Source organism: Scleropages formosus, chromosome 4 (assembly GCF_900964775.1).
Source record: "Scleropages formosus chromosome 4, fSclFor1.1, whole genome shotgun sequence".
In the NCBI taxonomy this organism is placed as follows: Eukaryota; Metazoa; Chordata; class Actinopteri; order Osteoglossiformes; family Osteoglossidae; genus Scleropages; species Scleropages formosus.
This window is the reverse complement of record NC_041809.1, coordinates 16,235,104-16,255,795: the sequence shown is the minus strand read 5'-3', so window position 1 is coordinate 16,255,795 and position 20,692 is coordinate 16,235,104. Positions and strand designations below refer to the sequence as shown.

At 48.5% G+C, this 20,692-nt stretch overlaps 1 protein-coding gene across 7 annotated transcripts in view; it reads right to left on the bottom strand.

The window, feature by feature from the left end:
- Positions 1–569: 569 nt before the first annotated feature.
- Positions 570–20,692, bottom strand: part of auts2a (activator of transcription and developmental regulator AUTS2 a) — a 299,327-nt gene continuing 279,204 nt past the window's right edge. Inside the window, exons 7-19 of one of the 7 annotated variants that reach the window (XM_029251095.1) lie at positions 13,438–13,936; positions 12,244–12,500; positions 10,956–11,209; positions 9,882–9,926; positions 8,619–8,714; positions 8,208–8,279; positions 7,579–7,608; positions 6,814–6,885; positions 5,730–5,868; positions 5,268–5,348; positions 4,332–4,415; positions 3,995–4,226; positions 570–3,509 (exon numbers count right to left, since the gene is read on the bottom strand). In XM_029251095.1, the coding sequence (XP_029106928.1) occupies positions 2,264–3,509; positions 3,995–4,226; positions 4,332–4,415; positions 5,268–5,348; positions 5,730–5,868; positions 6,814–6,885; positions 7,579–7,608; positions 8,208–8,279; positions 8,619–8,714; positions 9,882–9,926; positions 10,956–11,209; positions 12,244–12,500; positions 13,438–13,936 (3,107 nt within the window). In that variant the 3' untranslated portion in view covers positions 570–2,263. Of the gene's footprint in view, positions 3,510–3,994; positions 4,227–4,331; positions 4,416–5,267; positions 5,349–5,729; positions 5,872–6,813; positions 6,886–7,578; positions 7,609–8,207; positions 8,280–8,618; positions 8,715–9,881; positions 9,927–10,955; positions 11,210–12,243; positions 12,504–13,437; positions 13,937–20,692 lie in introns of all 7 variants that reach the window. The other 6 variants (XM_018755456.2, XM_018755457.2, XM_018755459.2 and 3 more) reach the window with 6 other exon arrangements.

Below are 20,692 nucleotides of genomic sequence, written 5' to 3'. Positions count from 1 at the left end.
AAGAAATGGGCTAAAAACCTTTTTAAACAGAAAAACAACTTTCAGGTTTTAAGATTGTAGTGATACTCATTTTCTCACTAGTATGGCATTCATTCATGAAAATTTGCATTTTTTTGCAGTGTAAGACAGTAAGATGTTCCCTGTAGTAGACTGGCATCTTGTCCAGGGTGTAACTCCCCCAGTCTTGCACCTGTAGATTCCGGGAAAGGCTCCGGACCAACACGGCCCTGACAAGTGGTGAAGAAAAGCGAGTAAGATGGAACCATATTTAATCAAAGTGTGAGAGGCAAGGCTGCAGTCAGGACTATAGAGGGCAGAGGCTCATTTTCACAAAGATTCATGAAGATTTGGGACTTCTCCACAATGGAGAGACCTACAGCGATTTGGTATCTCCAAATCCAGCTCTAGTACCAATGGTAGGAAACGGTGCATTTTAACTGAGACTGAAGGCTTACTTGGCACATGGTTAAAAACAGCCCAGTTTATCCAAGAATGTGACAATATTTGGAGAGAGATTGGATGGAAATTTTAAAGCGACAAGATGGCATACAAAAGGAAGTCAACTATGGTTTAGTTCGTATTTTTTAATAACATGGCACAATTTACATAACACAAGTTTAAATGAGGAACATGCTGAAGATTCAGTCGCTTCGCCTTTTTTTTTTTTTTTTTTTTTTTTTTTTTACATATGATCTAGAAAGGACTTCATTTTACGTACATGATAAACAGCAAAAAAGGTTTTTGTTAATCTCTTTGCAATACTCATTGACTAACACTACTGTTCCAGTGTACATTTTTGTTTGATAAAAAACACTGCACAACATCTGGATTTCACATAGTTTGAAGCGTACAACTAAACCTTCAGTAGACTACTAAAATAGAACTCTGCTCATTAGAAACAAACTGTCCATAGTTCAGACTTTTTCCATCTTTTCTTTTCTCAAGATACAACAACTTAGGATAGCACTTTAATACACTGTTAAACCAACGGAACTAATTTTATTTTCATACACATACTTTAACTCTCCTTCGGAAGAGACGATTTCTGCCTTATTAAAGCTGTATTTCCTCCAAACGAAAAAGGCCCAATTATGATCTTGCTGTTACATAACAAGGGGTGACGGGGTACAGAAGGTGATGCTTTTGGTACCTTTTAGGCTCATGAGTTTGCTCAATTTAGGGCTGGGACGACTCTAAAATATAATTTTGAAAAACAAAACTCTAAGGATTGTCACTAGCAAACCAATGGCATATTCAGGAAAGATATGATCTGGGACAGCTGGTAGTGCACTGGTTAGAGCTGCTGCCTTTGGACCCAAAGGTCACAGGTTTGAATGCCGCCTCCAGCTGTAGCACTCTTGAGCAAGGTACTTACCCTAAATTGCTACAGTAAAAATTACCCAGCGGTATAAATGGGTAAGTCGCTCCGGAGAAGTGTCAGCTAAATGAATGAATACATACAAATGCATCTGGTGTATGTTTTGTTTTATTTTTGGCAGACCTAGGACATTAAATCAACAGCAAAAAGGGAAAAATATGGTTTTCCAGAAGTCACCCAAAAGCGGAGATTGAAATGTACAGGGCCTTCCAGTTATGAAGAGAATACAGCCTTTTGTCTGGGAGGGAGGCAAGTTTGGATAGTGAAAAGGCTCCTTTTGAAAACCACTGAGACTTTCAGAAGGGAGCCAAAAACATTCATTGCATAGTTGGAGGGGGGTGATCTGTGAAGCAATGTTAACTCCGCGCAAGTGCGCCGAGCAAACTAATGCAAATAGGAAAAAAGCTCATTTGTAAGAAGTCCTGCACTCCAGCTGCGCTCCTCTGTACATGTGTTCAAAGTAAAGCTTTCATTAGTCCCTTTTGCATATTTGTACCGCGATTTTGACCTCAGGGGCCGAAGCACATCAACTGTACACATATGTACAAAGTCTGCCTTCTGTGACTAACCGTTTTTTAAGTCACCTGTACATTGCGCTAGAGGTGCTCTGTCCTTGCCAGGTCTCCTGATTGCTCAACAACTGTTACTCTGTAGAGGTAAAAAGATATACACACAAAAGCAGGAGCAAATCAGATAAAATATTTGCTTATTTTTTCCTCGCAATTTTCTCAGATTTTTTTTCGTATCAAAAACGTGTCAGCGCTCTCGCTCTCCTTTCCCATATTTACACACATTTATGGTACACTCTGGCAGCCCAGTACTAAGTGCTTGGTCGGAGTTCAGTGTCAGACAGGCACAAGGCTCGGGCATCTTCTACACCAGTGCTCACCGCGCCTCTATGTCTTTGTGGGTGTGAGAAGGAGGTCTGTCCCTAATATCCGCTGTCAGGGGCGTAGTCCTTCTGGGGGAGTTGGGCCGTGCCCCCAGCGTGGGGATCAATGGCGGTGGAGCACTCAGGGAAGCAGTGGGGGGAGTCTTGTTGAGCATGCCATTCTGGTGAGCTGTCGAAGGGCTGACCCTGGGGTAGTGCATGCTGGGAAGGCTGGGAGCCATGAGGCCAGGGTGGGGTAGATGGGCGTCCAGGGCTGGGTGGTGCATAGGGTGCAGCCTACCATGCTCATAGTCATCCCGCAGCAGGTGCAGCCGCTCACGCTCTTCCAGGTGGGCACGCTCCTGCTCCCGCCGTTGCTCCAGCACCAGTGGGTGGTGGTGGTGGTGGTGGTCCCGATTGTAGTCGTGAGGCTCCCGGTCCCGGTAGGAGCGCTCTGCCTCGTACAGCCGGGGCGCCGCCAGCCGATGCAAGGGATCATTCCTCAGCAGCAAGTCCCGAGCTAGAGGATCCCGGCGATGGATGTCCAGACCCCTGTAGTGGTCCCGGAGGGGGTCTCTCATGGGGTCCCAGTGGAAGGGAGGGTAGGGGAACCTTTCGGTGCCCGGGATGGGGCTGATGCCCATGAAAGGGGCCACCACACGAGTCCTCTCCAAGCTGCTGATGCTGTTCATGGGGTGTACGCCTGCCATGCCCATGGATATAGTCATGGAAGCAATTGAAGAGGGTGGGTGGATTCCTGGGCCTGGTGGGGCTGTAGGGGGGTGGTCAGTGGGTCTGTGGGAGGGCGGGCCATCTACAGGGCCTTCCTGCTCCTCCTTGCGCTCCTCCTTCACTTTGACCTCACCGCTTTTCTTTTGGTGTTCGTACTGGGCCTCGGCTTTCCGGTCGCTGGGGTCACGACCTAAGCTTCCGTTGGGACGCTCGGGGCCAGCAGGCCGCACATAGGGTGACGTCACCCGGTTGATGGACTTTTCCTCGACCGCCCGGCTGTCATGGATGACAGGAGCATCCTTCTCACTGTGGTGGCTGTCCTTCTGCTTGTGCTCCTCAGTACCAGCCTCCTTCCAGGCATCATTCTGCTCCCGCTCCCTCTCTCTTTCCTTGGGTTTCTCTTTGTCCCGTGTCTCTCCAGGCAGATGACTCCGGGCCGACTCAGCCGTTCGGCTGTGGCCCAGTGGCCCAATGGAGGATACTGGGGCAGGAGACGCATGGCTCTGGTGGCGTTTTTCAATGGCTTCCCTGGAGCATTAAGAACACAGCAAGAAAACCCCACTGGGTTTGAGCTTTGAGGCTGACATTACCTGTATTATTCTCAATGTGACAAGTCCATAGTCAGATAAGGGCACGTTAAGCTTATATGCTTTGCTTAATCTGCTTATTAATTTATCTCTGTGTTTTATCTCTGTATGTAGGTATATATGTATGTAGATGTGTGTATGCGTGTCATATATGTATGTTGTGTGCCGCTGCAACTGAATGAAATTTCCCTCTGGGACTAAAAGTTTCATTCATTTATTCATTCTAGACGTGACCACACATATCAAATTGCTGCTTTCATGGTAAGCTATTGCAATCAGTTACGTCAACATAAAGGATGTGAAAGTGCTGGTTTCATGCAGAACCCTGACAGACACATTGCACCAAAGCTGGAATTCTCAGCACCCAAGGCTTTATACACACACACACACACACACACACACACACACACACACACACACACACACCTTTCCTTGTCATCCTTGCTGGCAGAGGTGTCCCTTTTGTCCGTGTCTCGATCACGATCACGATCGTGTGAGGTGACCGAAGTGCTTCTCTCAGAGTCCCCAGGCTTCAACCACGGAGGAGGTGTGGGGAAGGAAGGGGGTGTCCGGTGGAGACGGTTCCAGGGCTCTTGGGAGCTGCTGAAGTGCTGCTGTGAATTGGGATTCTCCTTGGGGCCAAACACAGAGTTGGGCGCTGGGGGGTCAAGGGCAAACAAAGCTAAGCACCACCTGAGAATGGCAGCTGGGGACCTTGGGAAAGGCAAGGATGGCTTTAATGCTTGCAGGAGAATGTACTCACTTAGTGCTGGATTTCCCAACCCACCAAACGCTGCTGTGCTCAGGGTGGCCAGACCGCCAAATGAGGGCGGTCGGCTGAAAGGCTCTGAGAGGAGACAGACAATGAAGGTATTCACTGACCACACATTACCCCCAGACAGATCTCCTATCATGTTAGTATACAGATGCTCCTCTATTTACGAAGGTTTGACTTAGGATTTTTTCGATTTTACGACGGTACAATAGTGATATGCATTCGGTAGAATCTGTACTTCAAATTTTGAGTTTTGATCTGTTCCCGCACTTGTGATATGTGATGCAATACCCTCTCCTGATGCTGGGCGATGGCAGCGGGCTGCAGCATCCATTCAACCACGATCGCAGTCTCTGTAGCGATCACACCAACGAGTGTAAACAACCGATACTGCGTTGAAAGCGGTTTATTTTGTGTCTATTATATACCCATGTGTGTCTCTTGCTTAAATTTGCCCAGCTGTAGGCTGTGTTAAGTGTTCTGAGCATGTTTAAGGTAGGCTAGGATGTTCGGTAGGTGCGGTAGTGTATTCTTTTTTGACTGATTATTTTTCCCCACTTACAATGGGTTTATCGTTAGTTGAGGAGCATCTGTACAACTGAGAAAGGAACCGAAGCTGCAGAAACGCAGCCGCTTCTTTAACTCACCTACTCGTTGACTGTATTCTTATTTATTCAAATGAGCATTTTGGTAACTACTGAAAACTAACATTTCTGTGCATGTAACAGCTGTACATTCGATCTCCCTTCAGCACTGGGTCTGGAAACATTTGTGTTTTGTTTTGGCTGTATTGACTATTCCCCCGCCCCGCCAATCAGTTCCATACAGGAAAAGTTTTATTATAGCCAATAAAAAGTGTCATTCAAAATGAGAGCAAGAAGCAGTCAAATACTTGTGTTTAAAATCCAACCGTTAGCTGCTCACCTAAGTGTGGGCTGGCGGTGAGGAAATTGCTGGGGTGGTGGGGCGGGTGTCCAAAGGGTGCGGTCGATGGGTGCGTAGAACCTGCAGTGGGGAAAAAAAGACATTCAGGCCCCTCCTGTGCATTGGGTGGTCTTGACTTGATTCATGTGGAAATGTCCCACTCAGCTCGTTATTACTGCTGGATAATAGGGAAGATGTTAGGGACCACTGTGATATGCCTTGCTTAATGATGCAAAACCTTTCACAACCTACCTGGGGGGGGGGATGTGGCTGACAAATGCAATCCATCACAGGGAGCGTGTGTACATACTATGTGTGTGTGTGAGACAGTGTGGTAGGTTTCATCCTCCTTTTGTTGCTTCTTTGCTGAACAGTGAAAGAATAAATGTATATGTACTGTAAACACCAACATTGCAGGGGGGTGGGGCCACCCAAGGCTCATTACCCCCTCCTCATTGGTACCTGCAGCAGAGAAGAGGGTGGCGGGTCGAGCCAAATCATGGGGATGATGGATTGTGCCAAAAAGGCTGGGGCCTGGGGGTCGACTCAGGAAATCAGCCTTGAGCCCAAAGTCCAGCTTGTGGGGGTCCACCTGCATCTGCTGCTGGAAAAGGCCAAATGCGAAGGACAAAGTCCACGTCAAAAAGGGCAGCGGGGGCCATGATGTCAGTGCAATCCCAGAGGGCGACTAGAGTCCAATCCACATACGACTGCCAGTTGGTTACACAGAAAAAATGCGTTCATTAAGTTAGGCCCATTAGCGAAACAATTTTACATCTTGGGATCTGCAGAAAACACTGTGAGAAGAAACTTGACTCAAGTATTCAGCCCATTCCAGTGCACTTTGTGCTTCTGTTTCCCCATCATGGCCACAAGGTGGCAGTCTTCACACTTTCAAACCCACACATGGACTTTGAATCAATAACAGCAAACAATTCTGTCTCCAATTAAGCATGGCAAATTAAATAACTTCAGATTAGACACAAAACATAATATGACTCAAATGAAAGGATATGGATTAATTTCCTCCCCAATGAAGACACTGAGGTAGAAGAACAAGGCAGTAACACAGACTACTGCTAAGCGAGGAAACGCAACCAATGCAATACTTGAAAGAATTAGCAAAAAATGGAGACAAATCCTGTCTTTCAGAATTTAGCCACATAGTCTTAGAAAGATATTGTGAAGAAAACAAAAAAAAAAAAAAAAAAAAAAAAGGCAGAGTGGGTTTAAAAACAATGGACAAGCTGCAAGCAGGCAGTCTGACTGAAAGCAAAGGCTTGAGCGGAGCCCAAAGCCTCCGTAGGCCTGCTCTCTAAGATTATTACTGCGAACACGCTCTCCTTCCTGTTCTGCCCAACAGATCCTGTTATGTTTGTTTTTCTCTCCCCAAGCAGAACCCTTTATTGGCTTGACGGCGTAATCCCCGCCCGTAAGTGCTAAGACAAATGCCCGTGGCCTCGACAGCTGCCAGCGCTACACAAACACGATTCCGGGGAGCGCCAGGTCGACGCGAGGACGGAGAGAATCGCCAAAGTGGACTCACCTTCACTTTCTGCTGATGGTGGTAGATCTGCCAAGCAATGTGCACGTGCATCGCGCACCACTTCCCAGGTTTCTGCATGTGGACAGGGGAAACGGGGAAGAACAACTCACTTCAAAGCCCCGGGCATCCCCTTGCTCAGCCGCCCTGCACTGTATTTGTCTGTCCAAATATGAATATCTGTCCACAACAAAACACGTACAGCATTTACACTCTTTTTGCCCTCTGGAGGGAGAGCCAACGCTTCCCAAGGGCTCTCAGCCAGAGATGCCTGTTACTGGCAGGATTTTTCCAAGTTCCGTTATTTACAGGGCGACCAGGAGGGGGGGGAAAAAAAAAAAAAAAAAAAAAAGCACATCCGCCAATCAGAAGCACACATGCCGTCTTTCCTGTCACACTTCAGTGTTCTGCATCACTCTCTCTTTGTCGAATTCCCTCCAATTAAAGCAGCTGGTCTTGTTTTTGACACAAGTAACCGCTCAATTGCTGCCACAGTCCAGCTAGAGTTTTAATAGGAGGTTAATAGGTTCACCAGAATCATGTTTGCATGCTCATACAAGTGGACTTGTTCCACTGATGCTCTGGCCAATATTCGCGCCGCAGCGATAGCGAGTGCGATGCTCATCTGCTTTTTCGAGCAGCGCCTCAGTTCACACCCCAGGCTGGGGATTGACACCTGTAAGGCAGAATGCTGCCGTAATGAGTTTTTCTGCTGGTTCCGCTGGGAGCTGCGGAGCAACGGCTGCACAGCAAATAAAGCGCTCTTACCCTCAGAATGGGCCGGAACGGATCCGTCAGCTGGAAAGGAAGAGTGACAGCTTGGTTACACGTCTGTCACTCACACAATGTTTCTAATTAACAGCTGCATATCGCTTCATTATTGACTCAATTAAAATGTTAAAATTTCCCTTTCAAATGAAGCATTCCTGGGAATAATTAGGCTATATTTATGAATTTGCCTGCCCTCTCTGGGCTCCTGCATATCAATGCTGACAAGCTGTTAAATATGGCTGACAAAATACTTCACTGTTCTTGGCATATCCCGCGCTTAAGTAAACCACTGATAAAGCGGAGGAGCTATGTAAATCAGACGTGGTAAATCACATCAATTTACTTACAACTAAATGATCCTAAAAAAACACTATCAATTCATTTAACGTGTGCTTCATATTGATTCATTAGGTTACTTCATAACTAAACATGTATGTGATTAAAGAAATATTTCAATTGAAAACCAAAGGGTAGCAAAGCAGAGCCGCTCTTACCACTGTGAGCTCATTGTTTCCAAGAGCGGCAGCAGTCACCGACTGACACAGCGACACGCGTTCGGCGCCTTTCCTCAACTACCGGCTGTGTGTGTGTGTGTGTAAAAGCAAGCCTGGGAAGCGCACACTTACCCTGGGGTCCTTCTGCAGGAGCGTGTGTGGCACCGTTCCGGGCCGAGAGGCCACATCCAAAGGGTTTGAAGTCTTGAGAAAGAAAATGAAACAATGAGCGGCGTAATGCTGCACCTGCCTTGGCACTGCCCCCCTCTCACTGGCCTACAGACGCGCTTTTTCTCCAGGCAGGGCAGATGCTATCTGTCCTGTTTTGTTTCATACAGAGTGCATTACAGTAAAACTCCAACAAGCGCCAGAGGGATTGCTTTGTGCAGGCGGTACTGCCCGCAGAACAGAATGCCACTGAGGCAACCCTCGTGGAAACCTGTCCAGATGGCAGGGGTGACCCAGAGATGAAGAGAGACAAGTAGCCTGCACGTGTGTGACTGAAAGAGGGCGATAGTGCAGAGATAACCCGGTCGCACCTACCTTAGGCTGGAACGCTCCTTGCAGGGAGCCAAAAGGCCCGGTTGGTGGGATCATGGGTGGGATGCCGGACATGGCCGGAGGGTACGAGTGGAACAGCTGCAAAAGGACACAGAGAGGGTGGTGGGGGAGGAAAAAAAAGGAGTGTCAGTAAGTGTCAGGACCATGAGGACAAGGACGATGAAGACAATGCGACAAGGCCAGGGGAGGAAGCTCAAGAGAGAAGAGCCCTGGCTGAAAGCAGTGCAGCACACACCACATGAGCACTCAGCAAGCAGGCAGCCGCAGCTCAGCAAATGCACAAGCCTCGCACCATTACGTGAACTCAAAACTGTATGCATGCTGCTGCATTTAAAGGTGGTGTGCAGTTGTAGATCAGTATGCTTCTTAAATATAGAAAAATGTTAGATTTTAAGTTATGACTCACTGCTAAATGCAGGAAACAAGAATGTCATGGCTAACAAGTTATTGATTATTTGTCATGTACTGAGCACTTTTGCAACAATGAAATAATACTTGCACTAAGAAAAATACTGAAAAAGTACCAATAAATGCGAATGCATTTAAAATACTATTTCTCAAATATGAGAAAATTGTAGACCTATTTAAAATACATAACTAGTGCTACAGAACATGGTGAGCAACCAATTAAAAGGAGAAGCTGCCAGGTTCTCTCATGTCTACAGTTCAGTCTTCTGACTAAGTACACAGAGTACGGCAAGCTGACCTCTGAAGTGAGATTTTGTAGGGAAAAAAACTGCAGCAAAGAAAATAGAATGATAGCAGTAGCCGAGCAAGAGACACATGTTAGACATCAGCACTGCACAGACAGACAGCATCCATCCAGAACCAGACTAATCCTGGCCACTCTCCTCTCCTGTCCAACACGCTCACAAAGGAAGGGATTGTGAATCAGCAAAAAAAAACACGGGGGGGGGGGGGGGGGACGACACCTGAAATGCTACTTTCAAGCCAGCAAGAGGAACAATGGGATACTTTGGATTCGCAGAAAATTTTAAAGGACTGTTTTTCCACAGTGATGAAGTGACAAGTGCAGTGCGTGGCAGCCTGGTGACTTGTGGCTACGAGTGAAGCTGCGCTGTGGACAGGATGCTGTGCTCTCATACAGGTGAGAACAATGGGAAAATAGCATGGCAGCTCTATGCAGAACGGCTACGACCACCAGCACCATTGGATGGACGGGGGGGAGGGTGGGGGTGGGATGCAAGATGAAAACTTGTCTACGAACATGGACAGTTAACTCACACTGTGCCTGTAGAAGGGATCAACTTTTGTTGGGTATTTGTCAAACTGTAAGGGAATAAAATAAGTCACTGCTCAGTGCATGCAGTCAAAAGGGAGAGTCAGAACATTGAGGCCTCTCGCAGCACACCGTCGTTCTCTTCACACTGATTTTATATCTAAACATGGTGCCTTTATTGTGTACAAATAGGAGCACTAGTGGGGTGGGGAGGAAGAGGGAGGAGAAAAAAGAAAAAAAAAAAAAAAGGGGGGGGGGGAGGCACTGCTCTCCTAAAAATGTGCAGCCCAAAAAGTGACAGCACACCCCGGATGCATAAATCTGCATTTATTTAACAATTACATCATGCAGAGCTTTAAAAATGTAGCGAGACGTACTGCAAGCAATTTGGGCCTCAATAGCGTAAAGCATTAGACATCCTCAGCTCGCCAGCCTGATTTGCTCATGTTTGCAACATCACACCAGCACACGCAGTCAGTGTCTCAAAATAGTAGTTTTAAATGTATAATTTAGGTACAAGGGGAACATGTCTCCTGTCAAAATAAATGCTGTGGTCCTAACCTAATAAGGTGTTCTCATTTGCCTTCAGAAAAGTAACTTCGTGACATGTTGTTATGCCCTGGAGAATTCTTTCAAAATAACTTTGAGTAAGTAAGCTCTTTCCTAATACTGCCGACATGTCTGTGGCGTGTGTAGCAGCTGCCTCTCGGGGCGTTTTGCTCCCCTGGAGCTGCGGTTTGGCTGTGATCTGCAGCAAAAAGCACATTTCCAGCTGTAAGTAGGTGCAAGGAAAGGCAACGATGCCATCAGAGGTGGGTGAACAAACCAGCAGCAGGCAGGTTCTCTGAACTTTGCCAGCTAACTATTTCCTAGCTAGAAACACTCATTACCCGCTGAAATGACAGAAGGACAAGAAAACCACTGCAAACAGACTGTCAAAAAATGCATCATTATAAAAAGCACAAGCCAGCCGCACATCAACCCCCCTCACCCACCCTGCTGCCCATCCGCCCACCCACGGTCCCTGGGACTGCCCCTGTGCCCCAGGCGGGTTGGAGTTGTGTTCTACTTATCCTCACATTTCTGGCTGGGGTACGCACCATGGGTGGTGCTGGGGTTGGCATGATGGCGGTGGGCGGGATGGCGTGGGGGAACGGAGTGAAGGTGTGCTGGTGCGTGTGTTGATGCGTGTGCTGGTGCTGGTGCTGATGCTGATGCTGGTGCTGGTGGAACTCAGTGCGCAGGTAGGGCGGTGGCCCCAGCGACGCTCCCCGGTCGGCGCTCTGTGAGGCGAGGAAGCGGGTGTTCAACTCCTGACGAAGCAGGTCTTGTTCTGGGATGGGGGGGAGGAAGGGGGATGGGATCTATAAAGTTTGTCACAGCACGTGCGCGTGCACACACACACGCACTCAACCTACGTATAAAAATGCCTGAGAACCTGGTGTGAGCAGAATTTCTGCGTCTGACATTTTCTAGTGACAGCGATGCTATAGCGCCACCTCCAATTACTGTGACATTGTTCCTGCATGTGAGTGACGATGCTGGCACACGGCAGGAAATAGGTGTCACAATCCCCTTCCCTCCGCATTTGGGGGGGAGGAAGGGGTCTGCTGATCCGTCTGAGAACGAAGGGGGTTTCAAACATCTGCCAGCAGCTCTTCTCCTATGAGGAGGTCGAGCACTGAGTGCAGCAGGAGAATCACATGTAGACTGTCTTTTTTTGTGATGTTCTTTTCACTTTGGCAACACGAAAAGTTAAAAATATTATCATCAGAACATTTCATAACAGTAATTTAGACAAAATGGCCCTACCTTGGTCTTGAGCCAGTAACCCTAACAGAACCTGTACTTAACCACTATGCCCCCTGCTGTTAGTAAGGTGTGAGGTCACAGTTTAGGCCCAGACTCTGTACACAGGTTAACTGACAACTCCATCCAGCAGATGTCATTCCATCAAGTACTTTAGAGCTGTACTGTACTGGTCCACAGATTCAGCAAGAACGATATTTCGCCTCGGACATCCTAATCTCAGCTGGGGACAGCTGGCAGCGCAGTGATTACAGCTGCTGCCTTTGAACAAAGTGTTAGAATCTGTACCTGTGTATGTGTCTGTCTCACACACTCACCTACACACACTGCTTACAAAAACTGGGGATGGCAATTAGTGTGGTGGTTACACCTGCCCACCTCCAGCTGTAGTAGCCTTGAACAAGGTACTTACCCTAAATTGCTCCAGTAAAATTATCCAGCTGTATAAATGGGTAAATAACTGTAGGTAGATTAACACTGTAAGTAGCTCTAAGTTTGAGGAAAGTGTTAGCTAAATGAATAAATGTAAATGTAAAGTAGGCAGAAGTCATCTCATACCTGAGTAGGCACTCCCAGCGGGGTGTCCAGGGACTGGCAGAGTGCTTGACGTGAGCGGTGGAGGTGGAGGCAAAGCCGCTGGTGGAGCAAACATATTGGGCTGATGTGGGTGTGGTGAGGACTGGAGGGCTGGGGGGAATCCGTGTGCCACGCTTTGGCCGGGCAGGGCCAGCGGGAAGGCCGAGGCGGCCGGGTGGTGGGATAGGTGCGGGGGTGGATGGGAGCCGTGGGGTTTGCCTGGGGTGCTGCTCCGACTGCTGCTGCAGAGACAAGACACAAAGAGGGAGGGTGAGATGGGATGACACGTATGCAACGCCTGCGTGTTAGACCTTCTGTCCAAGTGTCAGGTCTGTTACTGCATGAACGTGGTCAGTTTCAACAGGCAGTCTAATGTGCAAACTAAGGTTCTCCCGCGACCGCTTCCTGGATGGCGTTCATAAGTGCCCAAGCTCAGAAGTGGGTGGCCCTACGGAGTCACATGTCACATTCTGCCTGCCTAAAATGCAAACGGCTGCTTCACGGCACACATCAGCAAAGACATTTGTTTGAGCAAACTGTTTGTTTAACAGCTCTGGCGGATCTGAGAAGCTCGATTACGTGCGAAAGGCAGAGAACCTGTTTGGCTTTCCTCTGTGTAGATTTTCCCTGGAAGCCTGCAGACATTGCTTCAGCATCCTCCACGATAAGCCAAAACACTCATTTGAGCTAACAGTCTCTCCAGCTGTCCCGTAATTATTCACAGCGAGAAGCACGCAAGCAGAACCGGGGACGCGGGAGAGCAGTCGAGGTGGAGAGGCAGAGATTGAGGTGGAGTGCGGTTCCCAGCACGTCGGAGGCAACGGCAACAAGTTTGGCGTTCAGCTGTGCCCCGAGCGGCAGCAGAAGTGCAGGCGACCTGGGAATTAGAGGCTACGAGCGCAGACGACTCCGCGCGAAGATAATAAAATTGACACCACTTCATCGTCACTGAGAACTTTTTCTCGAAGCAGCGGAAAGTGTTCGGCTTCAGAACGTAAGAACTTCTCTCTTGCACGAAACACACGTGCGAGCAATAATTTTACACGAAGCTGCAACATTTACAAGAAAATTACAACACGGTCACATAGGACACTGGACACTGTTGTGAAGGTAGGCGCAACGGCACGGCACAGCGAAACACAGCACAGGAGACTCACCGGCAGATCCGCAACTCACCTTAGACCGTTGAGGCTGAGACTGCTGCTGTAAGCAGACAGGGGTCGCGGGACACAGCGCGAGGGGGGGCGTTGCTGCCCAGGCTGGCTCAAGTGGTTCGACAAGGCAGGGGACAGGGCGTGCGGGTTTGGGGTGGGCGGAGGGCGTGGTTGCGATGTCAGCTCGGGCTGTAGCGGGACTGGAGTCTGGGTCTGCAGCTGCGGGGGAACTGCTACGCAGGGATCTTGGCCTCTAGGTCCTGTGAGTGTGGCTGGGGAACGTGGTCGGAACACAGGCTCCGAGCGTGGGGCTTTGGCTGGGCTGGGCGGAGGCGGCTCGGCCGGCGGCTGAGCCTCCGCGGGAGGCTGCTTTGGCACGGCAAAACCCAGCAGGGGAGAATCCCTGCAGCTCTCCTGACTCTTCTCCTGGCTCCTCTCTAGGCCCGACACCTTAGGGATGCCCAGGCCTCGCGGGTCTTGGCTTTCATTGGTGGCGAGTGCGTCAACGCTGAAATCAGCAACTGGAAAGGGAAATGCCAATGGGAATTAGTAACAGTAACAGAAACGTCCTCTTACTAGTTCATTACCAGGTGAGCTTCAGCCACCAGCCCTGTTGTCGCTAGTTTATGACCTGCTGGAAACAAACTGAATGGGCTATTTATCTAATAGGCCATCAGCTCAAACTGCCAGTCTTGAAGAATATTACATTTACATTAATTTAACTTTTCTCCAAAGCTACTTACAACTATTTACCCATATATACTCTCTGGAGCAATTCAGGGTAAGTACCTTGCTCAAGGGTATTACAGCTGGAGGTAGGATTTGATCCTATGACCCTTGGATCCAAAGGCAGCAGCTCTAACCACTACACTGCCAGCTGCCCCAGCTACCCATACTAGGTAAACTAATTTAAGAAAGACTATTGGTTTAGTGTGGGAGAGGAAAAGGAAGGGGAAACATCATCATCATAGTATTAATGAAAACTGCACCATTATTTTCTCCCTCACAGCACACACCGAGAAGCAAATTTTTTTTTTTTTTTTTATTTAAAAATACACACACAAATTAGGCAGCTCCTGTCACTTGGAAAACTGTGAAACCTAGTTATCGTTCACAAAAATCACATGAGATTACCACGGGCTTTTTAGCAGGTGCTAATTTGCACAATGTGTGGAGATCGTTATTCTGTCATGTTTACAAGCGGCTCGAGGTGACGTCGCTCGACCTTTGACCGCATCCAGTGGGAGCTCCCCCTACCCACCAAAACAACATCTGTGGCCTATTCAGGTGCCTTCTCTCCTCTACACTGGGTGTTACTACATCCTTCACCCAGCACCTGCGGCTGAAGTGTCAGACAGCAGCTCGCTCCGTAGGCCATCGTGTGCCGTGGGCCCTGTCAGTGCCGGCATTCTCCCCCTGCCAGCAACCTATCAGTTCAAGACTCAGAAGAGCTCCGATCCCACTGTTATTTTGGAACAGGACCAGGTGTGGCGGCTAAATCAGTGTCAGCCTTGACATCGGTGAGACTGTTTCGCAAATCACAGAGACATCCTGGAAAGGACGATGCTTTTTTTGGAAACGAGCCATTATAGGACCCAGCACCAACGGACCACGTTAAATTAATTTGGCAGCTTTGCAGCTGTAAACTATTATATCTCTGTTAATCTTAAACAGATTAAGCAGCCACAGCTCTTTATTGCCCCAAAACATGGTGTGCAATAAGAGTAGACTAATTTAATACCACTCACATTTAGAACTGAACAAAATCGCAACCAGTCATATGTACCTGCGGTCTATCACTTTGCGTCTTACCTCTAATTGCAGCTTAAGAGTGCTTTTCCTACAGCTTGAGAACAAACGGCTTTAATGCGAGCATTTTGTATTCCATTAGGTTTCCTCGGCCTGCGTGCGAGCAGAGGAGCGAGCGAGCAGCCAGGTCCCAGGGCTCAATGTAAACAATAGAGGAGACAGGCTCCTGGGGAATGACAGTGCATATAACCTGCAATTAGCTCCTGTTTTTAATGCCTCCTGAATGCACGCGCACGTACGTGTGTGTACGTACACACACACACCTCTGTTCAGAGCTGTTGATTGGGCCAATTCCCTCGTGCACCATGCTGCTATGGTGAAAGGCCCATTGGGAACTCCATTATGGGTACTATAAGCTTTTTCTGAGGAGGGTTTTTTCCCCCCCACCCAATACCCCCCTCGGAGCATCTCAGAAGGGAGTAGCACACACACACACACACACACACACACCAACAACAACTGCTCTCTCGCCTTCAGTCTTAAAACCCTGCATTGTTAGGGAGTGGTTTACACAAGCGGTGCATGTGATGCAACAATGGGGCGGGTCGGCAGGGGTGGTCACAGTCTTCCCAGCATAACATCAACAGTTCAGGATCAATACATACCCCCCCCCCCCGGGGTTTGCCCTCCTGGTGGGGTTGTTGCCCGGCCTGCCGTCTGTCAGGCCCGCAGCCTGCGAGGCGCACACTAGAGGGTGGCGTGACTCACAGCCCGCAGCACAAACACAGTTGTCAAACACGGCATCAATACTGATGCAGCCCGATCGCAGGACCCGGTCCAGAATAAAGAGCTGCTCCGTTAGTCATCCTTGATTGCCTGCAACAATACGGAAGTTAACAACGGGGCTGTTGATTGTTATTCTGTGCAGACAGAAGGCACGGCGGAGCTGACAGAACCTGCTCGCCTCAGATGAGAAAACAAGCCAAGCGTTTAACTCTAGGCTGCTATCGCCAAATGAAAATTAGACAAGTTTGCTTCCATTTAGGGAAGATTGAATATTTTGCCCTGAGCAGTCATTTCATTAGGCCCCGCAAATCTGCTCTGGTCTGCTTCTCAATCTTCGTCTCGCACTTCACACCAGGCGTCTGCATTCTTGCAGACAACATGAAAAACCATCTCCGGTGCCACACACGGGGTGGACGCTCCATTCCGACACTCACAAACACATTGCTTTCTTTGTACAGTTTTTTTTTTTTTTTTTTATGGGAGAGGGAGAAGGGAAAAAAAAAAACAAAAAAAAAAAAAAAAAAAAAACCCAAGGCTTAACAGCTTGAAAAGGGTCCTGGGTTGCCCATGTTTCCCCTGCAAATTCCCCAGGGCTGGTTTCTGAATGTGCTAACATGGGTTTTTTTTTTTTTTTTTTTTTTTTAAAGGCTTATTCTTCCAGTAATGAAGACTCTGGGGTCGCGGAAACGTAAGAGATCTGTAATTTGCCTCCCACGGGACTTAATTTGTCAGTCTTCTTGATCCAAGGAAACAAATATATGCAGCTCCCTTTCTGTTTTAAAGACAATAGTCCTGATGCTTTCATTGCGGGTATAAAAAAAAAAAAAAAGTACAAGTGCAGCAGAGACGGGTGCTGCTTACATTTAAATCACATTAGCAGCCGTCTGCTCACAGAAAGACCACAGTGACGGCGGAGGGGATTTCTCGTACTGGGTGGCGGTTCAACAAGGTCTGCAGCTCAAAAAGCAGCTATAATCCTTTTGTCAGGGGACAACATGGGGGTGAGGGGGGAAGTCATTATCTATCCATGGGTTCAATCACTTCTTCAAGACAGCACGAATAATAGAGAGCTCCTTGGACTGGACAAGCGGGCCCCAGGCCACATGAGGTCCGCAGCGGCGGGCCACGGGCCAACCCAGGGCCAAGCCTGTCTCCTGAGGGCAGCCATGTGAGTGTTAAAGTAGTCATTCTAGGCAGTAAGCACATTTTTAATCCTACTTAATACTTGCTAAATGCTATTAATGGGACTTCTGGCATGCAAAGTGCAGCAACTTCCTCAAGCTGAGGCTCTTTCATACTCAAAGTCTATCGTGTTCTGTGAGCAGGACGTACCTGCTGCTGCTACTGTGGTAATGAACCCTTTACTTTCACACAACACCAAACAACGTTGCGGTATGAGACCTATAAGCGTATGATCAGTCATTTAAGATACCAAGGTACACAAGGCTCTGCATGGACACATGTACAAGTAAATATTTGGTTGCTGTTCGACATTTATGACGAAATAAAGGCTACGCTGCTATTTCCTTAAGATTACAGCGATGCTGGTTTATGCACGGTGGAGTGTATCCCGGCTGTCCTCTGGATACAAGTGTGATAGACTGTGTAATTGGAAAAAGGGAACAATCTCAAACCGGGCAAAGAAAGAATTACCGAAGTAAACAGCACAGGGCTGCTGGCACACCACATTGAATACTGATTGTGCTTACAGTAAATCCTGCATACACACTTTAAGGCTGCCACGTGTGCGCACGCACACAAATACGAAGCGAGGTCAATCTCATCTGCAGCTGTGGCGGTGCGCGGCTGGTAGCGGATAGGGTTTATAGGATAAGTATAGCCATGTCTTCACCTCCCTTCACCTACCACTCTTCCCAGCAGACAGATACTAAGGAGCAGGATGCAGGCGAGAGCTAACATGGGAAGGACAACGGCACCACAAGCACCACATTTAAGTGTTTGTCTCATCAACACGTATGGGGGGGAGAAGTGGTATTTAAAGAGGTGTCCTCTTCTGGATCGGAGCCAGAGGCTAGAAGTTGGCCTGTTCAGCACGCTGTCGCCAGGTTCCGCTTTCCCCAGGCTGCCCACCAAGCGCCTGGAAGAAGGCATTTCCATCAGCCTCCAGACGTACTGATAGATTTATGGAAGTGAGGCCTTCAGGAAATCCCAAAACTCTGCTTGTCTGGGGCCAAGCTCCCCAGTCCCTTGCAACCTAAAGTAGTACTTGGAAGCATAACTCCATACCTTTCCAATTGCTTTCAGCAACACCTGCCCTAAGACATCAGAAATGAAAATAAATTTAAAAAAAAAAAAAAAAAAAAAAAAAGATGGTTTCAGTGATTATGCAGCTTCTCCGCTCAGCCACATCAAGAGACGTTGCAGGAAAACCCCTGGCTGACAATAACAGAACACCTTTCACTTCCACACTTTTGTCTCCATTATCTTGAATGTATGGGGGGGGGAATTACACTGACATGAACCGAACTGAAGGGGAAGGGGGTCAACCGGGTCAGCTGCTGTAAACGCCTCCAAGGATAGGGCCGCCCCCATTGCTTAGTGTCAAAGTCCCAGGATACAGTGTGGCTTTGACACTCCAGCTTACTCTGACACATCACGTTAGCAGCATCCTCAAAATTCGCTGCGATGCTAAGCTCTCCTCTGTGTGGCCTCCAGTGTACGAAGGGAAGAGGTGTCACAGTAAATATCGCTCCTTCAATTTCCCAGCTCTCTCACACACAAGCTAAGCAGATTTTAATGTTCTCTGGCCAATGCGGGGCAGGGGATAAATGCATTACAGGTGCTCAGGAGGGTTTGCTCCAGGAATGTAATCACCATGCATCACCAGCTTCTGTGATCATGAAGAAAGTCTCCAAAGACAGGACGCTAAACCTCAGCTCTATTTTTTTTTAATGATGTGACGCTCTGGGTCCCGCAGAGAAATTTGAGGAACGGTGCCTCAGCCGACTGCTCCCTTGCACGTGCGGACGAGCCCCTCGACACCTGTTGTGAGCCTGTTAAGAACAGGTGCTGAGGGGACACCTGCTCAGCCGGGTGGCGTAAGGCAAAAAGCAAGCAAAACACGAGTTGCCCTTGTCAGCAAGTGCGGCACGGCAGGATGAGGGTTGATGCAACACCCGGCAACACGTCTCACGCCTTGCTACTTCGCTGCTATTTGCTATGGTTCCATACCTGCTCCTGTACATGTGTGAGGGGAAATTTAAGGGGCTGTGCACAGAATTCTTCAGCACTTGCAGGGACAAATAAAAACACATTGTGAACAAAGGCTGACAATCTGGATCACAGCAACGTGCGCGTTGCGTCCCGGCTGAGGAGTTTCACCTGGTCCACTCGGCCCTTCGAATGGAGGCGGACAGACGTGTTCTTCTTGCCTTAGATCTGTGAAGACACACATATTCCCTTCATAGAGCACAGCAGACTCGACCTCCACTCTGCAGGATATGCATCTTTTGAGATTGTCCTCAGGGCCTGGCATTATGGGTAAAGGATTAAATTCCGTCTAGACACACAGTAGAGGGAGGAGCCACGCTGTTTTCCGAACTGTACTGGAGCACCCCGAGTGCCCCCCACCTTACCGCTTCCGCCTCACGCTTGCTGTAGGAGGTATAAATAACTGCAGGAAGGTTTACTGTTGAAGTCAATTAAAATGCACATGGAGCTGAACTCACAAATTGCCCTCCTCAAAGAAACTCCGTTTCGAATTTGTCGAGTCTGTGTAAACATTAATTATCATCTGAGCTCACTGCTGCATGGGGTCTGGCATGAACTCTGATGCCTGCCAACGCACTAAGGAGGGAAGGGGGGAAAAAAAAAAAAAGGGAAAAAAAACCCACATTTCATTAGCAATTCCATTTATTTCAGAGATTGAGCAAAAATTTACATTTAGTCAGTGACATCAAGGGCATGTAAGAGGACAACTCATAGGTCTAATTATAATGGGGAGGGTTACATTTAGCTAGGAATCCAAAGAATTCTCCAAGGACTCCACAAGCACCAGCCTGTCATCTGTGTTTTGTGCGCTGACTTCTTCTGCACTACAACATTAAGGCCCAGGTGATTCTACCGTATCACCTGTGGAGTCAAAGAACGCGCTTCTTCGAAGGCTTCGCTTGGCACTATGCCGTTTACTCAGCTTGCAGACGGCAAAATTAAAGCCTGCAGTCTATTTTGCCAAACCCTTCTTACATTTTGTGACAAGGAAGGCATTGTCACAATGGGACGGGAGGAGCAGGAAGCACTCTCCCTGTGCAAGACAGTCCCATATGGAGCTCATAGGCCCACGCCTGGTTGTTTTTTTCCCCCCCAGAAGGTGCCGGGGGAAAAATTAGGCTTCTTTTATTGTCTGTGGGAGACATCCTGGGTCCCAGCTCCCGCCGCCAGGGTGCCCAGAGTCCTACTGCAATTCTCAGTAGTGCCTCTGGGCCCCGAGCTGAAGCTGTCTGAGGTTCCAGGGTTCTCCAGCACTCCTCTCCTCACTCACTTGGGGGAATGGGACATGAGGTGGGGGGCAGAGACAATTTAAACTAGTCCCTGCTGTCATTAACCTTCTGCAGCGTGGGACAGTGTGCGCACGCTGCTGCCAGAGCAACCCGTAGCAGCCCGGGCCTAAGGGCCCCTGGGAGGCAGCCCATAATGTACTGTCCCAGAGCGCTGCACTTGCTCAGTTCCTATGCCCATCAGACAGCAGCTTTTACTTTGGAAACTTGGCTGCATCTTCCCTA